The sequence below is a fragment of the Acomys russatus genome, chromosome 22, assembly GCF_903995435.1.
Source record: "Acomys russatus chromosome 22, mAcoRus1.1, whole genome shotgun sequence".
Taxonomy (NCBI): domain Eukaryota; kingdom Metazoa; phylum Chordata; class Mammalia; order Rodentia; family Muridae; genus Acomys; species Acomys russatus.
Genome location: NC_067158.1, coordinates 10,876,597 through 10,897,647, shown reverse-complemented (window position 1 = coordinate 10,897,647; position 21,051 = coordinate 10,876,597). Strand labels below are relative to the sequence as shown.

Here is a 21,051-nt window from a genome sequence, read left to right as displayed (position 1 = left end):
GTTATATGTAAAATTTAGAATTTCATATGCAGCTTCATACACACACACACACACACACACACACACACACACACACACACACACACACACACTATTGATATTTATTTTATGTACTTACAAAGTACTTACAAAGTTTAGTATATACACATATGTATATAAATTCTGTTAGGAGAGAAAAGAAGGGAGGGAGAGAGAGGACTATCCCAAAGGATAGTTGCCTGTTTCGGTTTTGGGTTTGTTTTGGTTTTTTTGTTTTGTTTTGTTTTTGTTTTTGTTTTTCAAGACAGGGTTTCTCTGTGTAGCCTTGGCTGTCCTGGACTCACTCTGTAGACCAGGCTGGCCTCGAACTCACAGCGATACACCTGCCTCTGCCTCCCGAGTGCTAGGATTAAAGGTGTGTGCTACCAAGCTGGCCTCAAAGGCACAACCCTCTTACCTCAACCTCCTGAGTGCTGGGGTTGTAGCTATGCACCACCCAGCAAGACTTGCAGATTCTTGAGACACTATCTGGCACACTGTTTTTCTTTTTTCCTTTTTTTGGTTTTTCAAGACAAGGTTTCTCTGTGTAGCCTTGGCTGTCCTGGACCTGCTTTGTAGACCAGGCTTGGCCTCAAACTCACAGAGATCCGCCTGCCTCTGCCTCCCGAGTGCTGGGATTAAAGGCGTGGGCCACCACGCCTGGATACTATTTTGCTTTTGCCTTGAGTCCTCAATTGTTTATTTCAGAGTTGAGGCATCTATGTGTATACTATGTATTTACATCTGTGTGTGTGTGTGTGTGTGTGTGTGTGTGTGTGTACTACATCTGTGAAGTTATTTCCCAGGACCACTTGCCCCTAACCCTCCTGTGCTGCCTAAGCACAGACATTTGTGGCCTCTGGCTTGGCATGGGGCCATCCCTCGCACCCAGGGTCCCACACCCTACTTACCTATCATTTTCTGGAGCAATGGTGCGTTGCCTTTGCCGAAGAGCACACAGAGGTCCAGGATCTTTGGGATGTCAAAGAGGAAATTATTGTAGAGGATTTCTCCAAACGCAGATGGGGAAATGAAGTGATCCTAAAGGGAAAGCACAGAGAGAGGACGGAGGCTGAGCACGCAGACACTGCAACAGCAAACTCCTGAGAGGCCACCCTGCTGCTCATCCGCCAGGGACAGCTAATGGCAGCATGCCCCTGCTGTATACACGCCTGAGCTTTCATGAGAGGACCTAGAATTATGGTGACTCTGCATTTTCATGTAAACAGAAACACACCTTGAAAGAGTCGGCTGAGGGGCTGTTTTTAAGCAGTTAGGGGTAAATCAGCACAGTGTCTGGGATTACATAAAATCACTTCAGGAAGATAAGGAAACTCAGGTTAAACTAGATTGACACAACACTGGTAAGTAGACAAGTGCTGTGAGGGGGACGTGGAGTCAGTGTTCTGTGTACATGAAACTTTCACTCAAGTACATGCATATATTTGAAACTTAATTATAAGGAAAATGTAGCTTAAAAATTAAGCACGCAGCCAGGCGGTGGTGGTGCACGCCTTTAATCTCAGCACTCGGGAGGCAGAGGCAGGCAGATCTCTGTGAGTTTGAGGCCAAGCCTGGTCTACAAAGTGAGTCCAGGACAACCAAGGCTACACAGAGAAACTTTGTCTCAAAAAACAAAACAAAACAAAAAATAAGCACGCCTGTAATCCCAGCACTCAGGGAAGGAGAGGCAGGTGGATCTGAGTTCGAGGCCAGCCTGGTCTAAAGAGGGAGTCTAGGACAGCAAAAGCTACACAGAGAAATCCTATCTTGAAAAACACCAAAACAACAACAACAAAAACAAAAACACATACACAGAAAAAAAAAAATAAGACCCAGGCTGGAGAGATGGCTCAGAGATTAAGAGTACTGTCTGCTTTTCCAGAGGTCCTGAGTTCAATTCCCAGCAACCATATGGTGGCTCATAATCATCTATAATGAGATCTGATGCCCTCTTCTGGTGGGCAGACACATATGCAGGCAGAACACTGTTTACGTATTAGATAAATAAATCTTAAAAAAAAAAAAAAGACCCACTGAGTTGGTGAATGCCTGTAAAAATGAGTAATGAGGGGTGGCACAGCAGAAGCACTTGTTGCTCTTACAGAGGCCTTGGTTCGGTTTTCAGTACTGAGATGGTAGCTCACAACTTCCTGTAACTCCAGTTCCAAGAGATCTGATGCCCTCTTTTGACATCCAAGGGCTTATACAGATATGTATGGCATACATATACGTTAAAAAACATGTGCACAGCTGGGCGGGGGTGGCGCACGCCTTAAAAAAAAAAGAAAGAAAGAAAGAAAGAAAGAAAAACCCCAATAAACACATGTCCGCACCCTGTGCACGCACACACACACATACACACATACATATATGAAAATACTCGGATGCTGAGACAGGATGCTGGTGAATTGGTCAGTCTGGCCTACACGTGGAGATCCTGTCTCCAAACAAAGAAGCAAATAAAACAAGATCCTTTTTCACTGTAGTGTCAGGGACCAAACCCAAGCAGGACCTTGTGCAGAGTAGGCAAGCACTGTATGACCAAAGTACACCTCAACCCAAGATCCAATTTTTTTTTTTTTTTTTGGTTTTCCGAGACAGGGTTTCTCTGTGTAGCCTTGGCTGTCCCGGACTCGCTTTGTACACCAGGCTGGCCTCGAACTCACAAAGACCCACCTGCCTCTGCCTCCCAAGTGCAAGGATTAAAGGCGTGCGCCACCACGGCCTGCATCCAAGATCCAGTCTTTAAAGTTCTCTGTTCCCTGATGTACAAAACTTCCCTAAAGGAAGGGCCAGTGAAATGGCAGAGTGGTTAGGAGTACTTGCTGTTCTTGCAGAGGACTGGAATCTGGTTCCCAGCACCCACACTGGGCAGCTCCAAGGGATCAATATCCTCTTCCGGCCTCTGAGTATTGGCACACATGAGCATATACACATATATCAGTAAAAATTAATCAAATCTTTAAAGAAAGAAAATCCTCAGACTGGAGAGATGGCCCAGTGGTTAAGAGCACACACTGCTTTTCCAGAGAGCCCTGAGTTCAGTTCCCAGCACCACAAAGGGCGTCTTACACACACCTACAACTCCAGCTCCAGAGGAATCTGCTATCTCTAGGCTCCACAGGCACCGGACACACCAACACAGACACACACATCCAATTAAAAATAATACAAAAGTGTGTTTGTTTGAGACAGGGTTTCTCTGTGTAGTCTTGACTGTGCTGGACTTCCTCTGTAGACCAGGCTGGCCTCGAACTCACAGCAATCCACCTGCCTCGGCCTCCAGAGTCCTGGGATTAAAGGTGTGCGCCACCACAGCCAGCTCAAATAATGTCTTTTGAGACTGGGTCTCACTGAATAGACCAGACAGGACTTGAACTCCCAGAAATTCATCTGCTTTTGCTTCCTGAATTATTAGGACTAAAGGTGTGTGTCACTATGCCTCACAAAGCAAGTCTTTTAAAACGTTTTTTAGATTCCAACAAGGACCATGCATGTTAACGGTAGTGACTTTGAAGGCTGGTGAGATGGCTCGGTATGTAAAGGAGCTTGCCAATAAGTCTGATAGCCTGAGTTCAATCCCAGGACCTACAGAGCAGAAGCCACTGACCAAGTTGTCCTCTGACCTCCACATGTGCAGTGGCACACATTATACACACACTCAAAGAACAAAAAGTCCTTGAAGGAACATGGATATTAGTGACATCAAGTAGTGATAACAGCAGTGCTGACAAGGTGGCTCAGTGGCTAAGACTGAGTTCCTTGTTCCTACATGGGTGGTTCACAGCTACCTAAACTATAGCTCCTGAGATCTGACACCCTCTTCTGGCTTCTTTGGCACCCACACATATGTACACATACATACATGGAGACATATACACATGTATGAATTAATTAATTTTTGTTGTTGCTGGTTTTTTGAGACAGGGTCTATCTGTGTTAGCCTTGGCTGTCCTGGACTCGCTCTGTAGACCAGGCTGGCGTTCACAGCGATCTGCCTGCCTCTGCCTCATTGAGTGCTGAGATTAAAGGCGTAAGCCACCACGCCTAGCCCCTTAAAATAAATATTTTTAAAAGTACACATATGAGTTCTTCAAAAAAGTCAGAATCAATGTCATTACCCTCTGTCACATGAGTAAAGCCACAGTCACATGTCCACTGTGACAAGGACCCTGGGGTTCCTGCTGATGAGAACACTGGGTACACTGTGGACAGGCTGGTGGATTAGAGGACAAGGCAAATCAGTGGCACAGGGTTTCTCCCCAAAAGACAGGAGTGAAGAAGGGAGAGAAAGAGGAAACGTAACATTTTCAGAGCCTTCTTTCCCAGGGGTAGAGTCTGGCACAGAGGTGCTGGGTGTCAAGCGGAGACTTGTCACAGGGTCAGAGACTTACTTTGGATTCCTTGTGAGTGGCCATTCGAAGGAAGGTGAGGAAAACACTTCTGTGTAGGTGCTTCTGCATGTCAGCAACCTCAGGGGTCGGGGCCACCCACTCATCAAACTTTCGGGGTACATAGCGCAGGTAGGAGTCCAGGCACTTCTGCAGGGTCTCATCAAAAATAACCTAAGCCAGGCGAGAGAGGAGAGCAGGGCTTATCCCCAAGGCTCAAGTGTTTGTGCGTAGACTGCACATGTGCTCACGGCCCATCAGCCCTGACTGCAAACACTCCAACCCCAAACGACCAAGGAGCTAGGAATGAGCCCAGGGCTAAATACTAGGTTCTTAAAATGACACGCAGACAGTGTGTAAAGATCAGGAAGGCTGCAACATGAGATAGCAACCCAAACCACAGTGTGCTGTTAAGGATCCAAGGAAAGTAGATAACAAAGCAATTCCTAGGGAAGAGAAAAGCAACAGCAACCAACCAAGGACATGTCATGTGCGTTGTCTTAGTGTTAATTTTTATAGAATGTTACCTGGCACCAGAATTTATCGTGAGGCAAGGCCAGGAGCCAGTCGAGGTCATTGGCTACGAAGGTGGCGCGTTCCAGGTACTCCTCCACTAGGGCGGGAATGTTGTCTTTAGGGGGCGCTTTGTATAACACAAAATACCGGTCTGCCTTCTGCTCAGGGTGCTACGGATCCAAAAACCACGTGTTAACGTGGCAGAGGTTAGTCAGCGAGGGCCCATTTGCCAACCCACAGCAATGACAGTACTTGGCTGTTCCAACCAGAGCCCCTCCAAGGAGCTTGTAAATATAAAGAACCCAGTGTGTCTAACAAAGGAACCATGGTTGCACCAGGGAATACAAGATGGTTGTTAAAAACCATGTTTTCAGAGCATTTTTAGTGGAGAGGGGACAGGTTAAGGGAAGAGAAAGGATATAAAACTCTAATAAAGCCAGATTTGTACTTTTTAAATTTTTCTTTTTTTTTCCCCAAAGTTTTTGTTTTGTTTTGTTGGTTTTTGTTGTTGTCTTGTTTTGTTTTTTCTTTTTTTGAAACAGGGTTACTCTGTGTAACAGTCCTGGCTGTCCTGGACTCTCTTTGTAGACCAGGCTGGCCTTCAACTCACAGCTATCCACCTGTCTCTGCCTCCTCAGGGCTGGGATTAAAGGTGTGTGCCACCGCACCCAGCCAGATTTGTAATTAAAGCAAAAAAACAAAACAAAAAACTATGTAGTCACATATTAGTACTGATTTTTGAAAAGAAGAACAATTTCCAAAACTTATGCTGGTTATCTCGGGGCTAGGGAATTATAGCTTCATTATAGTTGTCAGTATTTTTTTCTTGAGACAAGGGCTCATTCACTGACATCCAACTCAGAACTCTCTCTGCCTCTACCTCCCAAGTACTGAGATTCAAGGCGCAACCACCTTATTTTCTCATCTTTAAACAATGAATATTTACTTTTTAAATTAATATTTAATTATCCAAGTAACACATAAGCATCTTTTCAAATACTATGTGGATGGGGTATAGCTCAGTGGCAGAATGTGCACTCAGTGTATGTGAGGCCCTGAGTTCAAACCTCAGCATGGCAAAGTAGGCAGGGGTAGGGGGGGTGGCTGTGAGGGGGGGGGGGAGAAGGAGAGGAGAAAAAGAAAAACGAGAAGGAAGGGAAAGGAGAGAGGGCTGGGAGGGGAAGCGCATTCCCAGTCTCCATGACCTCCCAGGGGAAGCACTATCAATGCATCCCAGTGACCTTTCTAGGTATTCCATTAGAATATAGTCATAAGCACAGCAAATGTTTGTTTAAGTCTGTTTTTCCTTTTTGATACAAACAACATCATATTCTATATATCATTATTTTCCTTTTTATAACCAGGGAAAAAACCTTCAACTATTTTTTTTAAGATTCTAATCAAGTAGTTGCAGCTCTCAGCTTAGAGTCACAAGGTCTCTTTCCCAGCCCTAACCGTGCCATGAACAAACCCCACTTTGTTCACCAGAATGAGGAGATGATGGGCTCAGTTTTCGCCCCAGTCTACATGAGTGGCTTTCTCAGGGGGAAGCTGTAACAGGAGAAGGGCCAGGCACGGCCTCAGCTGTTATCAACCACAGCCTTCCACTTCCAGAGCCGGCTCTAGAGCAACCAAGGCCGACGGATCAGCCTCCTTAAGAACCGTGTAGGCCTGCACACTCCTGTATGCAGGTTCCCTAAGAATCCACTGCAGTCACTTAGCATGTGGGTCTGCGGGGCCCTTTCCCATTTAAATCCCATGTATAGGGTGGCAGCATTCTGGGCACTAATCTGTTGAAAAGGAGAGCTCATCCCCTTGCCTTCCAAGCTCCCTTCCCCCGACCTGCTGACACTCTTTACAGGGCCCCTAGTATGCCAGGTGTGGGGGCACGGGAATAAAAGCTTCTAGTGCTGCAAGACTCAGCTTAGAGTCTCAAGCTCTCTCTGGGTTCACGTTCCATGGGGAAGGTGCACATCTAAGGCACTAGGGAGCCCTAAGCAGATGAAGCGACACCTCAGGCCTGAAGGTGGGAATTAGCAGTCCTTAGCGAAAGGATGTTCTCAGGCGAGGCAGTACTAAACTGAGCCTAGGAAGAGGAAAAGGCCCGCCTTCCCTCCTCCTATGTTCTCCCCCCCCCAAGACAGGGTCTCTCTGTGTAGCCTTGGCTGTCCTGGACTCACTGTGTAGACCAGACTGACCTCGAACTCACAACAATCCACCTGCCTCTACGTCCCAAGTGCTGGGATTAAAGGCGTGCCCCACCACGCCCGGCCCGCCCGGCTTCCATCTATCTTTCTTTCTCACATGTTCTTACTGCATAGTCCTGGCTGGCCTGGGACTTGCTATATAGACTAGTGTATGCTCAATTTTCTTAACCAATATATTTTATTTATTTATTTATTTATTTATTTATTTATGGTTTTTCGAGACAGGGTTTCTCTGTGTAGCCTTGGATGTCCTGGACTCACTTTGTAGACCAGGCTGGCCTCGAACTCACAGCGATCCACCTGCCTCTGCCTCCCAAGTGCTAGGATTATAGGTGTGCACCACCACGCCCAGCTAACAAATATATTTTATTAACAACTTAGTGACCAAGCATATGTCACTTATAACCCGACTAACAAAAACAATAGGAAATGAGGATTAATAGACACAATAACAAAACCATAAGGCTATCAGTTCTGAGGAACGATTCTCCTGGCATAATCAGCAGGATTTCTTCTGCTGGAACCTAGAGTAACCAGAACCCAGAACCTCAGCAGCAGCCGGAGCCCTGAAGCCTTCCCTCGAGCAGTTCTCTCTAGGAGCGTCTCCAAGTGCAGCGATGAACAGCCAAAACTACCCCAAGTCTCCAAAAAGCCCCGCCTCCAGTTCTGGGCTCATTTATATATCTCCTCCCAGAGTCTGTTCACGGGATCTTTTCAGTTGGCAACAATCAAGCTCCCACACAAGGTGGTCGGTCTTCTAGTGGATTAACCTCACCTGTTCTCTCACAAGACCGTTCCAATCCCGCACTTGGAATCCTACAAAACAGGTTTCTCTCTCCTTTAGACTAGGCTAGCTCAGCCTTAATAGAAACTGTCTGCCTCTGGGATTGAAGGTGGTGGCACAACTGATGGAAGAAATCATTCCCCAACCCCCAAGAGAGGATTTCTCTGTGTAGCCCTGGCTGTCCTGGAACTCCCTCTGTAGACTAGGCTAGCCTCGAACTTACAGAGATCCATCTGGCTAGGTCTCCCCAGTGCTGGATTAGAGGCATTCACCTCCAACACACAGTAAAGAAAGTATTCTTATAGAGACATAGAAAGAGTCATACAAAGTGCACAGGCAGAGCTGGGCACTGGTAAATGGGTTTAAGAGTGGCAGAATGAAGACAGCAGCTCTCCACTTACTGAGGACCAGCTGTGGAGCAAGCATGTCAGACTCCCTATTTCTTTTTCTCATTCACAATTACCTAAAAGGGAGACAGCCTGCCTGGCAGAGGAGAAAACAAAGACTCAGTAAGGTCCAGGAACATTTTTTTGTTTTTTTCCGAGACAGAGTCTCTCTGTGTAGCCCTGGCTATCCTAGACTCACTTTGTAGACCAGGCTGGCCTCGAACTCATAGCAATCCACCTGCCTCTGCCTCCCAACATGCTGGGATTACAGGCGTGCGCCACCACCTCCTGGCTCAGGAACATTTTTAAAGGCCTCGAGGTTACCCTGAGGCAGAACGTGAAGCAGAGCTTCCGGTGCAGAGCAGCTATGGCCTGCGGCACACATGCACTGCCACGATCTTGCCGCTTGTCCTTCTGACCATACTGACTCCTAGAATCCCCCAATACCCCCTTGGGCTGGACTAGGGGTGTCCCACGGCTCTGCCCAACACCTGCGTTGCCCTCCTCTAACTACGGCACTCGCTAAAGTCACTTTTTGATCAGTTGCTATTGGGTACAGGGAGAGAAGGAGGAAATGGATTACAGAAGGATACTGGGGACTTTGAGGGAAGGTGAAATTGTTCACTGTCTTGACCATAGGTTACGGTTTATATTGGACATATGTTATTATGTCTTTCTTTCTTTCTTTTTAAAATAGTTGTTTGTTTGTTGGTTTGTTTGTTTATTATGTATACAGTGCTCTGTCTGCATGTACACCTGCAGGCCAGAAGAGGGCATCAGATCACATTATAGATGGTTGTGAGCCACCATGTGGTTGCTGGGAATTGAACTCAGGACCCCAGGAAGAGCAGTCAGTGCACTTAACCTCTGAGCCATCTCTCCAGCCCAGCATGTTTTTCAATGATACTGCAACAGTGCTTGGCATTGAGCGACATGCCACATACTCATTAGCTGGACAAAAGAATGAATGGTCAAAGTCCTCTGAGGGACTCTGAGTAGCCATAGATTATTTCAGACCAAGACAGTAGCAACTCCAATTATGTCTCTCCTACCCAAGTTTAATCCCACCTTTCAGAAAGTCTGGCTTAGGGCTTATCTGCTCTGGCAAACTAGGAAAATACTTACTGCCCATCAAGCCTTCATGTATCTTGACAGGAGCTCATTTTCTAAGTGTCCTTCCGGGAACGGCCTAAGGGTCCACCGCTGTCTCTTACAGGTCCTAACAGAGCATGCGCCTTGAACAGCAACTGCTCAACAAACATCAACAGGCCCCAGCTATCCATCACTCTGCGGAGGGACTGCAATGACCGCTCCTTGGGCAGAGATCTTTCCCCAAGCCGAGACTCAAAGGATAAAACACTACACGTCGCTCAGGACAATGCTCAGGAGCTTCCTGCAACCTATAGGCTAATGCTCTTCAGTATGACCAAAAAGACCTGTCCCCAGCCAGGTGATTGTCTTCCGGCTGCTCCCTCTTCCCAACCTAACCACTACTCAATGGCACGTTGTTGTTCGCTCTCGCTGTTGTGCCTGCAATGACTGAGAGCCGCTCTGCTGCAGGCGCCAATCCACAGAGGCTTCATTTACCTGCACAGCCACCCCAACATGCCTGGTCCATTATTATCTTTTTTGGATCCTGAGGCCTAGTGAGGTTAAATAACTTGTCAAATATGTACAAAGCTTATGTTAGTTCTGCTGTAGTGCCACCCCCAGGGATCTGTGCTTGACCTAAAAGTCAAGCTCCCTCAAGCATCCCTGAGTTCTCCATCCAGGGCCTTGCTTCTCCTCCGGCTCATTCACCTTTCAACACCCAGCTCAGCATCTCTGTCCTCCAGGAAGCCATCCCCGGCTGCATGGCCCTCCTACCAGCCCAAGACCTTCCTTATCTGTACTCCAAGCTCTGATGTGAGTGAGAATCTGCCTTTGTGTCAGAACCCAGCCTGCCTCCTATCATACTGCCATCATACTAAAAGGCACTGGTCTCCGCCTGCCGACCACACTAGGACAGGGCTACATATGTTCTCTTTGTAGCTCCAGCCTCAGGCATTAAGTCTGACTGTGCTTTCTGACGTAAAGACTGTTTCCAGAGGGCTTGCTATGCTTGCCACTAAGAAGCCAGCCATGAAGGAAAGGGACCAGACCTCTGCCCTCCTGGTCCCTACACTACCAACCCAGGTGTCCATTCAGCACCGGGAAGGACTGAGGTTAAAAACCAGACTCAGCCAGTCAAATCTTCACCATCACTTTCCAACAGAACATTCTGTGACAGCGGAACTACATCATCTGCCTGACAACAGAGTAGACACTCAACACTTGGAGAGATTTCATTTACACTGATTAAAAATCCTGTTCCAAGGCTGGTGGTGGTGCACGCCTTTAATCCCAGCACTTGGGAGGCAGAGGCAGGTGGATCACTGTGAGTTCAAGGCCAGACTGGTCTACAAAGCGTGTCCAGGACAGCCAAGGCTACACAGAGAGACCCTGTCTCAAAAAACCAAAAAAAAAAAAAAAATCCTCTTTCAGCACGCCTTTAATCCCAACACTTGGGAGGCAGAGGCAGGTGGATCTCTGTGAGTTCAAGTTCCAGGACAGCCCAGGCGACATAGAGAACCCTGTATTGAGAAACCAAAAGAAAAACAAAAACAGGCACAGTGGGACATGCTTGTAATCCCAGTACTCTGGGAACACACTGTGAGTTAGGGGACAGCCAAGGCTACACAAAGAAACCCTGTCTCAAAAGAAAACAAACAAACAAAACAAAAAACAAAAATCCTGTTCCAGCCAAGGCTACACAGAGAAACCCTGTCTTGGAAACAAACAAACAAACAAACAAAAACCCAACTCCTGTTCCACAGTCCACATTTCAAGCACTAGACACACTACAGTTATTACACATGGTACATGCTACCTAATAGATAGCTACTGAACTGAGCAGTACAGTGCTAGCTTTCCTCCTCTTCCTCCTCCTCCTCCTCCTCCTCCTTCTTCTTCTTTTTGAAACAGGGTTTCTCTGTGTAGTCTTGGCTGTCCTGGAACTCACTCTGTAGACCAGGCTGGCCTCGAACTCACTTACAGAGACCTACCTGCCTCTGCCTCCCAAGTGCTGGGATTAAAGGCGTGTGCTACCACTGCCCAGCCAGTTCTAGCTTTTCTGACAAATATCCCCCACATGTCAAATTATCACAAGAAAGCAAACAGCTTTATAGCAGAAAGTCTAAAAGTATGGAACATCCTGGGACTGGACTGGCTACAATCTTAACTCTCCTAATTTTTGGTTTTGTGATCTTGAACTCTATAAAATAGTAACAATCAAAACATCTACTGCTGGGCATAGTGACGCACGCCTTTAACCCCAGCACTTCTGAGGCAGAGACAGGCAGATCTCTGTAAATTCAAGGCCAGCCTGGTCTACAAATTGAGTTCAGGGCAGCCTAGATAACACAGAGAAACCCTGTCTCGGAAAAAAACAAAAAAATCCACTCAAGAGCTATGATGCAACTTAAATAAAGTAGCCTGGGGAGGCAGGCAGGAAGTCCCACCCTGAGCTAATTGATGATTGATAGCTGATGGACAGGGAAGGGTGAGTTTTCTCTAAGGGTACAGTGCTGGGAGAAGACCACCTTCCAAGTAAGGCCAGACCTCCAAGAGCATGTGGGCAGCACCAACTGGACTTGATGGGCTTTTAAAAAGGACACAAAGTAGGTGAGTGAGGAAAGGGGGTGGATCTGCACAAAATTCCCAAAGAACTAAAGATGAGGGAAAGGAGAGGAAGAAGAAGAGTTAATCTGGGGGACTTGCTGAGAACGGGTTGGCCCACATGGGAGACCCTGTATATGTTAAGTTCTATTGTTAGAAACTGAAGAGGAAATAATAAAAGCCAACTCAAATGCAGGAAATAAAATGCTCAAGCCTCTAGAAAATACTTCTTCCCACCTTGTGCAAGTAAGCTCATACTCTTGGGAAATCTATGAGTGGTTACAAGGTCTCAAATCCCCACTTCTGCCGCTTTCTTTAGCAGCCTGGCACTTCTCCATAGCTCCATAGCTCTAATCTCTCTGATGCTGGGAACGGACAGGTTCACAGCCTCCTTAGTTTTCGGTCTCACGGGCCCTGTCAAGAGTCTCTGCATGTCTCACTTCTTGTCCCAGATATGAGAGAAGACTAGCCCAGCCTCTGAAACTGGTGATCCTAAACAAGTCTGAGGAGCAGCTTAGATTTAAATATATATATATATATACATATTCCTACATGAAACCTTAAGTTCCCCACAAAGGTAAATCACCAAACCAGCCCAGTTCAGGCTAAGTCAGAACTGCCCTCAGACTGATTGAAAATGAAGTGCTGTCGGGAGGTGACCTGACATGGAAAAACCCTACTCAAATGTAACTGCTGCTCAGAAACAAAGTTGTACACTAGGCTAGCAAAGGCCCAGCAGTGTCTCAACCACTGAGCAGTAGCCACAGCTTGGGTCATTTTTGGAAGAGAAAAGGGAAGGATTTCCCTTCTGTTTCTGAAACTGCTAGGGCTGGCCCTGTCAGGCCGAGCAGCGTCACGGCATCGATCGGCTCACCAGCGCTGCTGAAGTCCTCAGCTTTCCTGTCTTCGGGTCTTTGTGGGTGATCTGGAGCTGGTCCAGGGGCAGAGCTGGCATTGTGCTGCGTGACCCTCCTGAAAGGAAGATGGATGGGAAGAGAGTAGACACACAGACTCCTGGGCCAGGGCCTCCGCTGGGACTGAGCCGGGCACCAGCACCCCTGGCTGCAGCAGGCTAATGTGGGCTTTCAAGTCCCGGTATGCATTTGCTGACCTAAAGTGATGACTTTTGCCTAGAACAGTTCTCAGCTCTGAAAGAAAATGCCTTCCAGATAACTCCTACCCACTATAGAAAAGGATTCCTGCTAGGCATGGTCGCACACTCCTTTAATCCAGGCACAAGGAGCGGGCAGAGGCAGATAGATCTATCTCTACAGAGTTCAAGCCTATCACAGTCTATGGAGAGAGTTCTAGGATATCAAGCTACACCCAAGCTGCCTGTGGGCACTGTGAAGACAACTGCCCATAGTTTTTTCTTTTCTTTCTTTCTTTTTTTTTTTTTTGTTTGGTTGGTTTTGGTTTCTCAAGACAGGGTTTCTCTGTGTAACCCTGGTTGTCCTGGGCTCGCTTTGTAGACCAGGCTGGCCTCGAACTCACAGCGATCCACCTGCCTCTGCCTCCCGAGTGCTGGGATTAAAGGCGTGCGCCACCACGCGGGCTCACTTCTTTTCCTTGCTGACTCTCCTATAACCAGCATGGGCCTAGCAATGCAGCCGTGCTGTATGTTTGATGAATAATGATGAGGAAGACTAAATTCATCACAAATGCTAGGCTAGCCCCTCCTCTGAGCTATGTTCCTCAGAACAAGAGACTGAGGTCTTTTCAGGGTTGGAACAATGGACTTTTCCTCGTATGTAGAGTGTGTTAGGACTTTACAAACTCCTCAGGCTTCAAAGGAGGGCATGACAAGCTAACAAAAGGAAGAGAGAATCCTTATAAACCTGCCAACACAAGATCCCTTCCACAGAGGGGCCAAACTGGTTTCAAAGCTAGGAGTTGGTATATAGTGGCTGGGTATAGCTCCGTGATAGAATTTATGCCTACCACATTCAAGCTCAAAGAAAAATGACATAGTCACAGAGTGGCCTGGGAGACAACTCAGTCAGCATGGCCCAGGCTGCACAAGCATGAAAATCTGAGTTCAACTCCCAAAACCACATAAGAAGTCGGGTGTGGTGGTATAGGCTTGTCATCTCAGCACTGGAAAAGAGGAAGGCACAAGCTTCCTTGGCAGGCTGGAGAGATGGCTCAGAGGTTAAGAGAGCTGACTGCTCTTCCAGAGGTCCTGAGTTCAATTCCCAGCAACCACATGGTGGCTCATAACCATCTGTAATATGATTTGGTGCCCTCTTCTGACCTGGAGGTATACACTGTATACATAATAAATAAGTCTTAAAAAAAAACGAAAAGAAAAAGAAAAAGCTTCCTTGGCCAGTCATCATAGCCCCAGGCCACTGAGAGACCCTATCTCAAAAGAAAAGGAAAAAGCCAGAGGTGGTGGCGCACACCTTTAATCCCAGCACTCAATAGGGTGAATTGCTGTGAATCCAGGAAAGCCAAGGCTAAACAGAGAGACGCTGTCTTGAAAAACCAAAAACAAACCAAAAACAAAAAAAACAAAAACAAAACCTGGAGACTTCTGAGGAACAGCTCCAATACCTGAGTTTCACCTTTGACCTCCACGCATATGCATTGGTACCCACGTATATGTGAACACAGGATACAAAGCCAAACTTCGGCGCTCCCATCCACATGTATTAAATGAGTCGTGGAATGGAGGTCAGTTAAGAAAGGCTCACCAGTAGCAGGCCATTATGGCATAAAACATAAAAACGGGGACTGGGATTACAGGTACGCGCCACCACACCTGGCTCCAAATGGCAAGGATACTCAAAACACATCAACATGGCCAAGGAACCGACTGACCTGATGGTGCCATTCACAAAGCTCAATCGCCAGAGAATGAGAGGGTACAAATCCAATCGCCACGCAAATAATAATCAATGCCATGATGTCTGCCAAATACGCAAGGCTCTCGTGAAGCATTTAACAAAGACTTACAGGAGGGAGGCGTCAAAGAGGATCTGGGTTTTCACTGAACTAGGCTTTGAGTTGAGAAAGGACCGGGGCAGGTGTGCACCACTGGATCGCCTCTGCTGGGCTGGGTAGCAGAGGCCAACAACTAAGTGTTTTCGAGGGGAGGAGCCGAGGGGCTTTGATGCAATCAACAACCTTAATACGGCCAGAGAGCATACCCAGGGCTACTGTGGCCTCAGTTTCTCTGACTGTCACCCATCACTTTGCTGGTCCTGGGTCAACATCACTCTACTTAGAAACCTTCCCAGAGCCTCTCCCGGAAGTAATCTCTCTCCTTGTTACTCACTGTCATATGTTTAATTGCTTTATGCATTTTTACTTGCTTTATGCATTTACTGTGTCCTTCCTCGAGACGGTAAGCTCTACCAAGGCAAGAGCCTTGTCTGTCTTGCTGTTTGTACCCTCGGCGCCTAGGTCTGTACCGGGCACGTGGGAGTCGGTCAACAAACGTGCGCTGAACTAATGAATGAACGCCAAGGAAACGGATGCTTGGGTCGGGGGGGAACCTGGGTTCGTCCCAGGTCACTCTGGGGTCAAGCCTTAAAAGAAGAACCGGAACTCTAGGTTCTGGTTCTCCTGGCTTCTCAGGGCAACTCATGGCCCTTTGGGCGGTGTACGCTCAGCTCCGCCGTGAAGCCCGTGGGATAGGGATGCCGAGGGCGCCCGAAGCACGGCCCTGGCTACTCCGGAGCTCCACCGGTGGAGGCCCGGCACGTACTCACCTTCCCAGCTCCACACCCGCGAAGTTGAGCCGCTGGACACTGTGACAGCTTCCACAGAGACAGCACTTCCGGGGTCAAACGGCGATTCCGCGGGCGCAGAGAGGAAGCCCCGCCTTGCCCGGCCCCGGCTCCTCCCCCCCCCCACCCCGACCCACCCCGCAGAGGAAAGGCCTTGGCCGGGCCCCTGCCTCCAAGAGATTGCCCCGCCCCCCCCAAGGGAACGTGTGGTCACGCCCACTTTCCTCTTGGTGTCCACCCTAGAGTCAAGACAATCCAGGTTGGGAAGCTCTCAAAAGTCAAGGCTTCCACTTCCTCAGTTATCGTTTTACAAATTTAATCCAGAGAATTTTTTGGGTTTTTTTGTTTTTGTTTTTTCGAGAAAGGGTTTCTCTGTGTTAACAGCCCTGGCTGTCCTGGGCTCACTTTGTAGAGTAAGCTGGCCTACTGGTCTACAAAGTGAGTCCAGGACAGCCATGGCTAACACAGAGAGACCCTGTCTCAAAACCCCCGACCCCCCAAAAAAAATCACAAGCATGACATTGAGAGAGCGGAAGAAGCGATGAGCTCATATCAGATGGGGGTTACGTTCTAAAACAATAAAATGAGTGGTAATTGATTTTTATGATGGTTAGTTATCGGGTTGGTGGAGAGGAAATTTCCACAAATAAAAATGAAGGCATTCATCTTGGTGGTAGCTACAAACACAGATGGATTTACTTAGGAGGACTTAGCAAATTGTACACCCAACATGTGTCCACTTTGCCAGGCATGGTGGTGCACGCCTCTAATCCGAGCACTCTGGAGGTAGAGGCCAGCCTGGTCTCCAAAGCGAGGCCAGGACAGCTAGGACCACAAAAGAAACCCTGTCTCAAAAAAAAAAAAAAAAACAAAAACAAACAAAGCAGAAGTGAACACTTTACTATATGTATGCAATACAAAATTATTTAGACAAGTACACTGTAGGGAGGCTGACACAAATTCACTATGTAACTCAGTGCAGCTTGGAACTGGTGATTGTCCTGCCTCAGCCTCCCAGGTGCTGGGAATAAAAAACGTCCACCTCAAGCAACACGTATTAAATCAGAAAGGCCGAGGATAGTTTAAGAGCAGGATGCAAGTTTTCCATGGAAATGTCTCAGATGATGCAGAGCTACTGGCTCCCAAGGCTGGAGAAAAATCATCACAGAAAACTAGTCAATAACAGTCATCTGCTGCTGCTGCTGCTGCTGCTGCTGCTGCTGGTGCAGCCTGTGATACCTGCCCTTGGGAGGCAGAGGAACAATGGAGAATTCCAAGCCAGCCAGAGCTGTGCAATGGAAGAGCTCACACTGTAGAGCAAACAAGAAAATTCCTAGCTGTGAAGTAAAATGATAAATGTTACGTGACTGGAGACATGAAATGGGCTCTAAACCAGAAATGGAGAGGCAGACGCAGGTGGATCAATATGAGTTCGAGGCCAGCCTGGTCTACAAAGCAAGTCCAGGACAGCCAAGGCTATACAGAAAAACCATGTCTTGAAAAACAAAACAAACAAACAAACAAAAAAGCCGGTGTGGTGGTGCACACCTTTAATCCCAGCACTTGGGAGGCAGAGGCAGGTGGATTGCTGTGAGTTCAAGGCCAGCCTGTTCTACCAAGTGAGCCCAGGACAGCCAGGGCTACACAGAGAAACCCTGACTTGAAAAACCAAAACCAAAACAACAACAACAAAAAGAACACTTCCATTAGCTGGTCAGCGACTCCACTGGATGTTTGGATCCCAGTGTAGCACTGAGTCTTTCTCAGGTTAGCTTTTAAGCACAAAGAGCAATGTCCTGGGTTGGCATACTTCAGTTAACAAGAACAGTTAGCCAGAGGCAAAACGATAGAAGCCAAAAGGCAAAGCTAGTGCATTTTAGAGACGCTCCCAGAACCATAAAGTTTGATGGATAAGGTCTTTGTTTTTGTGTTGGCAGGTGGTGCTGTCTACATGCTGAGTTTTATGTACTGAATGGCACTTCTATCATGGAGTCAGTTGTGCTAAGGTCTGGAGGCCTGTTACAGTTCAGTGATGAAGCCTGTTTAACACATGTAAGGCGCTGGGTTCTTCCCACACAACACACACACACACACACACACACACACACACACACACACACACACACTCACTCCAAATTCCAAGTTCACATGTCTATATGCCAAATTCCATTTCTTGTAGGGAATTAGCCTAAGGGCCCCCCATTCATCTAAAGTTCTCTTAGTAGCTTGATTCAAAGAAGGTAAACGGGAAGACAGTAGGGAGCTTCTGTGAGGACAGAGGTAATCTCACCATATCACTGAAGGAGAGAAACCTGTTCTTTAGGAGCCCAAGTGTGGGATCGAGCGGTCTAGTAAGAGAACAGGTGATGTTAATTCACTAGCAGGGCAACCACCTCGTGCAGGAGCTTAATTGCTACCAGATGAAAAAGATCCTGTGAACAGACTCTGGGAGGAGCTATAGAAATGAGCCCAGAACTGGCGGCTGGGTGGATTGAAGACTTGGGATAGATTTGGCTGTTCATCGCTGCCCTTCAAGATGCTCCTAGAAAAATCCGCTTGAGGGAAGGCTTCAGAGCTCCGGCTCCTGCTGAGGCTCTGAGGTCTTATTACCCCGGTTCCAGTAGAAGAAATCCTGCAGCTCCCAATCAGAGAATTGTTCCTCGGGACTGATATCCTTAAGGTTTTGTTGTTGTTTCAATTAATCTTCATTTCCTACTGTTTTGTTTAATCAGGTTATAATTGACGTAGGCTCAGTCAATAAGTTAATAAAATATTTTGGTTAAGAAAACTGAGTCTACATATCACAGAAGTGATTTCTCTTTTGCTGTGTTCTATTGCTTAGAAGCAAGTCACAACTCCTGCCTGAGGGCATGAACACCAGGATATGGGTACCAGAAAGAATCATCTTAGAGCTGGTCTGCCAAGGAGAAATTACCCATCTACCCTGGGCCTGAGAATGTAGCAGAGGTAATTGTGTTATAATTAACTTATTGGTTATACCTGTGTTTTAGCCCAAGTACTAGACTATGAATTTCTTTTTCTTTTCTTTTTTTTCTTTCTTTCTTTTTTTTTTAGACTTACTTTGTAGACCAGACTGGCCTGAAACTCACAGAGATCCGCCTGCCTCTGCTTCCCCAGTGCTGGGATTAAAGACATGTGCCACCACACCTGGCTAACTATGACTGTTATGTATATTGTTTCCTTGACTATAAAAATTTAAGAAGTAGAAGGCATCTGTAGTGATATCTACTTACAATCTCAGTTCTTGGGTGCCAGTTCTAGGAGCCAAATGATGGTGGTCTGCCCTCTGATAAGCCGATGTTCTCAGATAGTTTGTCATAGTGACAGAAAACACACAGGTGCTCAAAAAACTTTAATAGAAAGGAAGGAAGGAGAGGGAGAAAGAAAAGAAAAAGGGAAGGGAGGGATGGAAGAAGAAATGGCAGAAATAAAGAAGGCATAAGGAGGCTGGGCATGGTGGCGCACGCCTTTAATCCCAGCACTCGGAGGCAAAGGCAGGCGGATCGCTGTGGGTTCGAGACCAGCCTGGTCTGCAAAGTCAGTCCAGGACAGTCAGGGCAGCTACATAGAGACCCTGTCTCAAAAAAAAAAAAAAAAAAAAAAAAAAGAAGAAGGAGGGAGGAAGAGGAGGAAGGAAGAATAATGTATAGGAAGGCTACAAGGGAACAAGGGAAGGCAGGGAAAGGAAGCGAGGGTTGGGGAGATTGTTGAGGAGTACTTATCCTTTCATTCCTTTCTTCTGTCTCACAGATCAGAATAAGAAATGTGAGATTCCAAAGGAGGCATCTTTGAGATACTCAATTGAGATTAAACTAAAAAGCCAACTTAACAGGTGAGGCCTCAAACCAGGCACCAACTACGCACAAATACAGAGGAATTTCTAGTCCTGCATTTTCTTCCAAATGAGAACAGCAGCTAATTTGAAGGGCAAATGTTTCAGCTAGCAAAGGAGGGGGCACCCATGGTACTTGCTGCCAACCAAGTGAAGGAGAGATAAGCATGTTTTTTGTTTAGATCACAAGTGGAGGATGAGAAAAAGACCTGTGAGAAAAAAAAAAAAAAAAGACCTGTGAGAGAGAAGGTGATGTTTATCCCCTTAGAAGTCGAGCCACCATGTGGGGGAGATTGGTTATTAAGCAGCTGAAAAACATGCTTGAACAAATTCTGAGAGGAGGTATAAAAATGAGCCAAAAACAAGAGACAAGGCCTTTGGAGACTTGGGATAGTTTTGGCTGTTCATTGTTCCACTTTGATATGCTCCTAGAGAGAACCACTCGAGGGAAAGCTCCCCCTCCGGGCTCTGGCTGAGGTTCCAGGTTCTGGTTACTCCAGATTCCAGCAGAAGAAATCCTGCTGATTATGCTAGGAGAATCTTTCCTCGGAACTGATATCCTGACCGTTTTGTTACTGTATTTTTTTTTTTAAAGATGTATTTATTTATTATATATACTGTGCTTTGCCTGCATGTCAGAAGAGGGCACCATATCACATTATAGATGGTTGTGAGCCACCATGTGGTTGCTGGGAATTGAACTCAGGACCTTTGGAAGAGCAGCAGAACAGTCAGTGCTCTTAGCCTCTGAGCCATTTCTCTAGCCCTTGTTACTGTATTCTTTAATCTCCTTTTCCTATTGTTTAGGTTAGTCAGGTTATAAGCGAAGTACTCTCGGTTAATAAGTTTATAATAAAATATATTTAAGAAAATTGAGCCTATAACCAAGTGTCAGGGGAATTAGGGAGAAAGCTGTCAAATCGGAGTGAGAAAAATCAGCGTAGGACATAGTATCCGGCTGAGTCATGCCTGGCTTGGACACCTGAGTCATCACAGTGAATCAGTTTTTCTTTCCTTTGCTCTTCATCGCTCCAGCGAGCATGTACAGAGCACTGTTGACTGTTGCTGCAGTTAACTCCTGTGTGGCCCACTCTATTTTTTAGGTTCCCCACCCTCCATATCCCAATTTGATCATTCTATGGAGTAATCCCTCCAATTCACCATGCAAGACTCCTTGGTCAGTGCTATCTTTGGATCTGGAATCCCCTCCGTCCCTCCCCACCCCCATCCTTCCCATCCCCCATCCCCACCCCTGCCACCCCCATCCCTCCCATCCCCCCATCCCCCACCCCACCCCTGCCGACGAAGGACCTATGAATTACAGGTTTTGTGACCAGTCTGTGTTACTATTGAGAGGGGGTGGACTTCTATGAGGTGAAGCCTGCTAGGAGGCTTGGAGGTGATTTAGGATGACTCTTTGAAAGGGACTGTGGGTGGAGCTCTGGTCTCTTTGTCCTCCTTTG

At 46.9% G+C, this 21,051-nt stretch overlaps 1 protein-coding gene across 1 annotated transcript in view; it reads right to left on the bottom strand.

The window, feature by feature from the left end:
• Positions 1–15,834, bottom strand: part of Ascc2 (activating signal cointegrator 1 complex subunit 2) — a 47,632-nt gene extending 31,798 nt beyond the window's left edge. Inside the window, exons 1-5 of the mRNA XM_051165390.1 lie at positions 15,718–15,834; positions 12,876–12,973; positions 4,940–5,098; positions 4,416–4,586; positions 930–1,059 (exon numbers count right to left, since the gene is read on the bottom strand). Coding sequence (XP_051021347.1) covers positions 930–1,059; positions 4,416–4,586; positions 4,940–5,098; positions 12,876–12,956 — 541 coding nt within the window. The 5' untranslated portion in view covers positions 12,957–12,973; positions 15,718–15,834. The remainder of the gene's footprint in view (positions 1–929; positions 1,060–4,415; positions 4,587–4,939; positions 5,099–12,875; positions 12,974–15,717) is intronic.
• Between the last annotated feature and the right edge of the window lie 5,217 nt (positions 15,835–21,051).